Source organism: Caloenas nicobarica, chromosome 3 (genome assembly GCF_036013445.1).
Source record: "Caloenas nicobarica isolate bCalNic1 chromosome 3, bCalNic1.hap1, whole genome shotgun sequence".
In the NCBI taxonomy this organism is placed as follows: Eukaryota; Metazoa; Chordata; class Aves; order Columbiformes; family Columbidae; genus Caloenas; species Caloenas nicobarica.
Window position 1 is genome coordinate 13914092 of NC_088247.1, and position 9405 is coordinate 13923496.

The 9405-nt window shown below is 36.5% G+C and overlaps 1 protein-coding gene across 1 annotated transcript in view; it reads left to right on the plus strand.

Moving 5' to 3' along the window:
* NBAS (NBAS subunit of NRZ tethering complex) overlaps positions 1–9153 on the plus strand; it is a 189320-nt gene extending 180167 nt beyond the window's left edge. Inside the window, 1 exon segment of the mRNA XM_065631127.1 lies at positions 8090–9153. Coding sequence (XP_065487199.1) covers positions 8090–8365 — 276 coding nt within the window. The 3' untranslated portion in view covers positions 8366–9153.
* The last annotated feature ends 252 nt before the right edge of the window (positions 9154–9405 follow it).

The window sequence follows — 9405 nt, forward strand, 5'->3', positions numbered from 1 at the left end:
TATCATTATTAAGATTTTTCCACAGCTATTGTGTCCACAGTAAGCAGTAACACAGGGCTAGTAAGATCTTTTATATGTACTTGAGGTGATTAAAACTCACAGCATTTACATTGAAATATCTAGTATGCTATTTTAAGTCAGTGTGGTGGAACAGGAACTATTCTGTTATATAGAGTAGATTGTTATCTCTGTGTTCATATTCTAGCACTTTGGTTTGGTTTTTTTTGGTGATAACAGTACAGCAAATGAGTTAGTTTGGTTCTGACAAACTTGGCAGTCTGTTCATATACACGTGGAGAGCTGTTACATCACTGGTTTTGTTGTAGAATGGTTAATATGCAAGGTGGTGTGTTTGGGAACTTTCATGGAATTCTGAACAGGTTTTATTCGATACTGCAGCAAAGTTTCTAAAGAAAAAAATAAATACTGTCTTTTTTTTCTTTAGACAAGAGATTACTTTATATTTTTCAATTGTTGCATAAAGTTACATTACTCTTTTTTTTCCTGGGTATTTGCTTTTCAGTTAAGAAGGAACACCTAAAAAGATGAAAGCTAGTCTCCTAGACAAGAGCATTATATTATCTTTTATCCATTTTTCTAAAAACTGAGGTGGCTTTAAAACTTCTTAAAGCTCTTTATTGATCACATACAACCTGAGTTTCTTGGATTTTTGTTAGCTGTGGTCTACGATCTAGCACTCTACCACAAAAGAGAAGGGAGGTATTGTCTCAGACCTTTATATGAAAGGCAATGGCTTTCTCATCTGGCTGAATGAATTGCATTGAACATTTCCAGAATTGTAATACTTAAGTAGGAAAACCACATATTTCCAAGTTCTGAACCATATCTTAGGGAGCTCTTGGTTGTGTATTTACAATACAAAATAATAACTGATGGTAAATTTCCTGGGTGCTACTTCAAAATGAAACTACCCATGTGGAAACAGGAATCGAACTGTGTATCTTTTTAAAATAAGCATCGCCAAAACACAAAAGCATTAAAAATGTGATCTGCGGGAATTCAGGTTGAAATTATAACTTTTTTTTTCTGCGAGACACAAGGTAGGCAAACGCCCCATTTCTGCAGGAGCTTCCTAGGGCAGGCCCTGTGCTCTAGTTATATTAATTATAACAAATTTTTCAGATTCCTTGGTTGCAGCAAATGGTGCAATCCTACCCCGTACTTTCACACCATCCTCTATTCCCTAGGAAAAATGTTGTACATCCTGCTCTTCCCCTATGTTTCTCGTCCTTGCTTATTCCTCCTCATGTGCTGTGTCTTTCCTTCTTACGCTGCACATTGTATTCCAGAAGCTTTCTCCTTTTGCATCTGTTGGGTGGCTTGAGAAAGGATTTGTCTCCTTCCCTGTCAGGAGGACTCCAGAACACAGCGGTGGAGACCAGTCAGAGGAATAATAGATCCAGAAGCAGAGGGTCCACCTGAGATGTTGCTAATTTTCCTTCAGAAGGGCTTAGTTACCAAAATGGATGAAGCACCAGCTTTTTTAACCTGTTCTCTATGAACATTTAAAATGGTTGCATGGAAGGCAGCAGGGCATATGATATCTAGTACATACATGCTTGTACCAAAATTGGTCTATCATACATACCTGCTTGTATCAAAATTCCAATGTCATAATTAGCATCCACTATGAATTTGGAGCATTTCCTGGTTGAGTTTGGCATTTTAAGCAAAGAACCACAGGTTTTTATGAAGGTGTTCCTATTCTCTTTTCCTTCTACAAGTAAACTACAAATTTTGTAAATTTTTCACAAAATGTAATTTTATGACTATTAACCACCAAAACAATAGTAGATTCTCTTTAGTATATTCATAGTTTTCTTTTGCCCTTTGCAATTTCAGATTTTATGTCTGCCAAGCAAGGGTTTTTTGTAACTGTTTTTAAACAAGATGATCTCATAGGAAAGCAGTCGGGGATCTGATATATGCATGCACTTTCTCATCTATATGTTTTTGTTAACCTTTTAAAATTGACTTTTTTGTTAACAGATGAAAGCTGCTGTGTGACTAGCTCTGAAGCTTGCCAGCAGGAATTCATGTCCGAGTACATTTTATTTAACTATTTTTAAAGCACAATGCTGTGCAATAGCACTTTCTGAATAGCTGCTAATTGTATTGCTCTCTTAACTGCCCTTTTTTTTCTAGTGTGCTACAGCTTTCCATTTTCTGCACTCTTAGGTTGATAACATTATCTTGAAGTTTTACAGCCAGGAACCTCTTACTAATATAAAGCACTTTGTACACCTGCGCATGCCTAAAATAATATTATTTTTGGCCTTTTTATGCAGGAGGCAGCTTGATATGCTGTTTCTAATTTTTCCTTCTAAATTCAGTAATCATTTGAGCAATCATTTGAGCATGTAGTTCAGTAAGAGTGCTGCATAGCCTAGAATTTTCAAAGCATTTAGCTTTCGTCTAATGTTTCATCTTAAGTCAATGAAAATTTAACTGTTGACTTCAGTACGTTTAGGCATAGAGTTTGTCCAGTACCTTGAATGTGACATGCACCTGCCAGTATTAGAAAAGTAACAAGTACAAAAGAGTTACATACTACATTTAAAAGCTGTTATATTCTTTAGAAAAGTAGCTCTTACTCCTTGCTTCATACGCATCTGTCATAATTACATTAGTTGGTATGGTACTAAAAGTGCATTTATGGCTTAGCTATGTCAATGTTGTTTATTCAGTATAATTTTACATGCGTATTATTTACTTTTTAAAAATAATGTTCAGACTGTTGATGTGTTTTGTTGTATTCTTAATGAATTTTCATAGGAAGCCCATTTCTGCTTGCATCAAACAGGAAAAGGACAAATAACATCTGCAAAGGGAAGTCATAGCTATTGATTCCCTGACATAGTGCTAACACAGCTCACAAACGTGGCTGTGAGAAAAATACAGCACTTGCTTGCTGATACGATGTATTAGTTAGCCATTTGTTCTGTGTTCCTGACAGCTTTATGGATGTTTACAGTTAAGGATGATGCTGAAATGCTGATACTAGGAATTGTATAGCTTTTGCCTGTAATAAAACAACCAAGATTTTGTGTAAGCTTTTTTGGAAATTGCAGACCTCTCTTTTTATTGTGTATCTTTTTATAAACTGCCACTTGTCTCTTCTGGATAACAGAAATAACTATTCTTCCTCTGCATTCTGTACTGTGTGAATAATTTTAAAAATCCGTTTACTTAAATAAGCATATTACTGCCAATAGGGCCCAGACTTTGCCCTTAAGAGTCAGATTGTTTTTGAGAAGGGTTTCAGTGTTGGCTGTTCCTTGGTTGTCTTTCAAAGATTAAGACTGATTTTTATACTTCTGGCAGAGCGATATTCTGTTACCTGTTGGTAGTTATACTGTTAAAACAACTAATAAATGAGAATTAATGTAAACAGTGCATATACTTCTTCAACCGGGGCTTTAATAGAAACTAGGAAATGCTTTTAGTTAATCCGAAATAATACTGTAGCTCAGTTTGCATACAGTACTTCAGTATTGAAAGTACAGAGATTACCTTTACAACATAATTTCTGAAAAATGTAATATGGAAAATCATAAAGAATGTGTGAAATAATGGAATTTCCAGTTTTCTACAATGTCTTATGCCATTTATGGCTATTCGCTTGGTGTGGCTTATCTTTTAAAAGATACCTTGTTAAATTATATGTGTTTAAGCTAAAAGTGATTATGGTAAAATCTCTTTCTCCAGCTTAGTTTTCTAGGGATTTTAATTTCTCTTTGTTTTCTTCTCCCCTTATTTGCCCTATAGCTATAGTCTCCATTCAGGAATAAAATAAAAAGCATTTTTACCTTCAGTAGTAGTGGAGACCTAATACTCTGGGAAACAGCAGGTTCAGTTCTTTTCTGCTGCTACATCAGCAGCAGCTCTTATCTTTCTGTTATTGCCCATATTTCATAATGCATGTATTTTATAATGCATAACTTATGGATGAAATATTGCCTGTTGCATTTGTGGTTGCAAGAATCTGCGGAGGCCTCAATGATTTATTAGTAAAGCCTTCTAGATGTCTCAAGTTCCTCTTCTGAGTACATCAGCAAAGGTGCCACCTGTGGCAGAGCCAGTATTCACCCACCTTTTTCACACACGAGCTTGCTTAAAACTTGCAGGCTCCCTGTCTCTGCTGCCGCGGGAGAGCTGAGCACCTCCAGCCTGAGCCCATTTACCACTCGTAACATTAATGTGCTGATGGCAAAGCCCCAGGCAGGCATGCTCAACCCTTGCTGATTATGCACTGACAGCACTGAGTTCAGCGTTAAGGCACAGACTGCCATTCTGATTCAGAAATACGGCAGTCAGCCGAGGCGGGAATACAGGTTGTGCAACAGCTTTGTGTTTGGATCATTTGTTGGGCTGTTAGAGGAACAGCTGGAATCTCACGGCCTCTCTGAGAGCAGCACTTGGTGATCTGGGATAAGGTTCCTCCCCATCCTGCTGAAGATGTGCGGAAAGAGTTTAAGACTCGTGGAGACAGAGCACAACTGAGTCCTTACTTCTGCTGATGGAAACCTTGCTGAGCCGTGGTTTTCTTTCTATAGATGCAGATCCATTTATAAATCCCACATTAAAGAGACATTTGATAAAATGCACAAGCCCTGTTTGAAGCAGAGTGCTGTAGCGCTGCTTCAGTGGAAATGATGAGTGCATCTGTTGTGGTTCTGTTTCTATTCTCTCTCGCTTTGCAGATGAATATGCATGTCCCTAGCAGGGAAAGGTATTGATTATCACAGTGTAAAGGAGAGAGCTAGTCATCAGAGACACCACTTGAATACCTACATCTTGAATGTAGATTTCAGCAAATACCTCAGTAGGTATGTAAGTCAAGGAAGAAAACTCAGGATTTCCTCTTCTTAGCGTAACTATCCTCATTAGTTCTTTTAAGTGTACACATCTTCATTGTGTGTGAGCACCGTGCTAAATCTGCACTGTCAAATCCTACTGAAGGAGAGATAAATAGGAAAAGGATTCGCCCATTTAAACCTTCCAGAAGTAACAGATTTTACACTAGTTAAAAATTTAACACCCTCAGCATGAGAGTCTAGATAGGCATAATGATTTTTCTCCATTGTATATACTCTCAGTTTATCATGATTGTGGTTCATAGTGTATTCACATGTTTGCACAGTATGGAAAGTGGTTGTGTATTCCATTGTGCAGAAGATACCAGCACCTCTGAGACTTGCTTAAACTGCAGTCAGCTGCATGCCATATCACTGGAACAGTGTTTCTGGGATCAGCTGTAAACTTTGCTGGAACCAGGGTTTTAAAACTTAGTTCGGATCTTGGGATAGTCAAGGCTCTGTGTGTGCGGGCAGATCAGAAGTGACTTGTTAATAAGATTCTGCTTCTGCTGTCGGCCCAGAAGCAGCAGCTTTTTAACAATGGAATGGTAAGATTGCTTTTCAGTAATTGCCTTAATTGGGTTTTACTCTTTTTTTTTTTTTTTTTTTAATAAGTCTTGTCAAAAGATTTTTTTTTTTTAAATAAAATATAGTGCGATTCCGAGAATCTGTCTACGATAGGCAAATATTTGGTATGCATGCTAAAAACATATACTTGCAGCCAATCTGTGTTAATTTAAACATTGCAAATATGATTTAAGTCATTGACAAAAATAACCCTTAAGGTTGTTTTGAATTAATATTTTTTAAAAGGTAATATTTTGAGGTCCGTTGGAAGAGTATCCTGGCTCCAACAGAGGGAAGAATTACAAGTCTAGCAAAGAGTGAAAATAGGGCAAATGTATAGGCTCTTTTTCTGAGATACTACTCTCCTAACTTCCAGGTGTTTCCAGCTGTATTTGTGTACTAAGTAACTGCCAGTGGGTTTATTCCTCAGTTTTGTCTTATTTTTCCTTAAACTTGGACAAACTTTTATGTTCTGCGGTATCATTTGCCAAAGAGTTCAACAGTGCAAAAAAACCTGACTATTTCCTTTCACTTACTCTGAATCTGATCCTACTAGATTCATTTGATGCTTCATGATGATTTTTTTAAATGAGACAATGCATTTAATCAATTCCTGTACACTCTAATGATGTTGTTATCTGCTCTATACCCTCTAAGCTGCCTCTTTTCTAAATTGAGGAGTCCTAGTTTTGCTTAGTCATTTCTTGCACAGACACCATATTATTCTCTGTGGTGTATTTTTACTTTTAAGTATATGCTGTGTGTATTTATATTATTTTAGGCATTTTTTGTTTTGTTTTTTTTTGTTGCTTCAATGCTTGTTCTAATTTAAAATTAATTTTAGATGTCTTATATTTAAATTGATTTAATTTAAAAACGTCTTACAGTTTTATCTAAGCATCGCTGCTCAGTGTATAAGCTATCTTAATTAAGGTTGTTAAGTGTACATTAATTTATTGACAATCTATAAAGGTGTTGGTAAGGAATTTTGGTGTGTGCATTTGTTTTCATTTAAACTAATGACTGTGACTGTCTCTTCATATGCAACTGATACCCAAAACATTGGCATATTCTGGAGCTGCAAAACTGGTAAATGGTTAATCAAACTTTCTCAGCTGCCCATTTTTATACAGATTCCTCATTAAACCTTGGCTTCTCTGTGTTCTTCCCACACACACCTGTCAGACTCTGCTTAGGGTGACCAAAAATTTGCAGAATAGACAGTGGCCTCAGCTGGATGAAAAGCATTGACAGGGTCTGGTTGCCATCTTGTGTCTCTATCCAGTTGCCTGGAGACAATTACATTGCAACGGTTTCCTCTTTCTGACCAGGTCTTCAGACAGACTTGAAGACGGAAAATGGGAAACATTAATCAATTTAGACCTACTGGACTATTTGAGCTTAAGGATGAGCTCTCCGACAACAACCAAGAGCCTCTTATGTCCCCTTTTATCAATGTTATGTGTAAAGACACAATGATCTCATTTATGCATGAGTACAGACAGGTTGCTCTGCTTCTGTGTTACATGCGGGCGTCTTCGTTGCCATGGTATAGCTAAGATGTTTAGTGGTTTTATGCTAGAAAGGGTCTTTTACTTTCAGACTTGTCTCTCTACACTGTGTAGGTTTTTGACTTATGTAACTGCACTTATCTGTAGGACTTTTCATTAACTGAATAATAGCCTAGAAAACTAATTTAAATCAGACCTCCCGTCTGCTGCTGTTCTCATGACTGTAATTACTGTTTATGTTTTATGTTCATTAAAATCAAACACTGAAGCCCTGTGTAAAGTTGCATCCTACACACAGGTGAAGCACAGAGCACAGGGAGCTCAGCGATGGGGCAGAATATCCCTCCAGCCTCCTGTTTCAGAAAAGATGAGAGTGCTTTGGATAATGGCTTATTATGAAGCATGGTATACTACAAGATGCCAACACTAGGAATTTTGTTTAATCATCAACTTGCCTTCAACGAGAAAACATGTCACTTAGTAACTGGACCTAGAACTGCTACGCACTATTGCATTAGATTTGTAAACCATAAGAAGTTTATGTAACTAAGTCTGAAAATGTTGAAAACTTGGAGGGAATCAAGTTTACTTTTAAGCTTTCAATGGAAAGAAAAATACAAATATCTAAATGAAGCAATGGGAGAAGTAGCATAAGAATGGAACAGCAAGCTCTTTTCCTTATTAAGGTGGTAAAACCGTTCTGTTTTTCTAGAAAGCTTCTGATGTTCCAAAGGAAGTGAAAATAGTAAATGGAAGGTAATGATCATGTGTTATTAATTCTAAATTTGAAGGCAATAAAAAGAGTTATTTGGTGAATAGTTTCACCTGTACTGGGGCCAAGAACCTGTGAAAAGTCTGTAAAGTTGTTTGTAATCCTAGGCAAGTTGTTAAGCATCTTTATTCCTTAACATCGTGCAGGTCAAGTATTTATATTAATGTGATAGAGACTGTTAAAGACATACCTTTAAATATTCTGACATATGCAAAGCGTATATCCCTGTTAATCCGTATAGAATTCTCATCTGGCTTTTAAGGTCACGCTGTGCAGCCAGAACAGTCATGACATGTTTTAGTACATGGGTGTATCTGGTAATTAATTTTGAATTACTTTGGATTTTTCTTTCTTCATAGGTCGATGATTCCAGTTGTGACGCTGAAATACTTTCCTTGCTCCTCGATGCCAAGTTAGTGGTGAAGTGCGTATCTACTGCCTTCTACCCTCGCCTTATTGAGCACTTGCTGGCTGACCAGGGAGGAGGAGGCTGGGATGTGGAGGAAATAGCAAAACAACTTAAAGAAGCCGGGTTCAACGCAGAGGCCGGGTCTCTCTTGATGTCCCATCGAGGGACTCATCCTGCACTCAGGACTTTTACTACTGCCCTCCAGGCTATTCAGCATTGGATCTAAAAATGCTGGATTTCTTCATTTGTCTGCCTTTTTTTTTCTGGAGATCTTACACAAAAGGGAGAAATTGTCATTCTAGTGAAGTAACAAAGTTAGTTATTAACTATGTTTTGTTGAAAATACGAACGGCACATTTATAGTGAATTCCCTTATACTTCTAATCATTTAAAAATTATTGGTGTGGACTGTATCATTCTGTTATGTGACTAGGAAAGCATTGAATCTAATAATGCTTTTCAAATCAGAGAAAAATGTTAAATGGTTACACTCTGTGACATATAAATGAAACATTAGTAAGCTGGCTGGTTATATACCATTTGTCCTAATTTCTGTAAGTAATTTACTCTTGTCATAATGTAAAACTAATGTAAAAATATAATTATAAAGATATATTAAAAAAACACCATGAAGAGTAATTTCTGCAAACTTCAAAACCTTAAAATTTGATATTGTGCAATGTTATTAGCACAGCTTTTGTTTGCAATAAGTAAAATATTTTGCATTTAGTGTAGTTTCTTTTTTCCTCCTATTAGATAGATAAGACAAATATTTTCCTTCTTCAGCTGCTCTTATTTTTTTTCCTGTCTCTCCTCAGTGTTGTTTATTCATAAGGACAAGTTGAACTTTTTTGTACTTGGAGACAGTTCCAGTCTTTGAGTTATTTTTCTCTGCAGTCTGGGATGCTTCATCTCAAATCCTAAGCGTTCGTTGATACCTTTTGTGAATGCACTTTCAAAGTATTGTACTTTTCCTGAGCTCTGAAAAAATAAATAGGTGTGTTTATTTCCAAATGCCTCTCTGTCTAAATAAGGCAAAGAATTTGATTGTTTGCTGAGGGTTTTTAACAAGGGGACTGTTTATTACACTGCATTACCAGAAGGTTTTGATGGTTCTGTGTGCCTATAGATTAATTTTAAGAACAAATTCCTATAAATCTTTTGCCTAATCTTGTGTTCAGATCTAATTTTGATTAAATAATGTGAAGAAATAGTATACACGATAGGATCATAGGATAATACAGGTTTGAAGCAATCTGCAGAGGT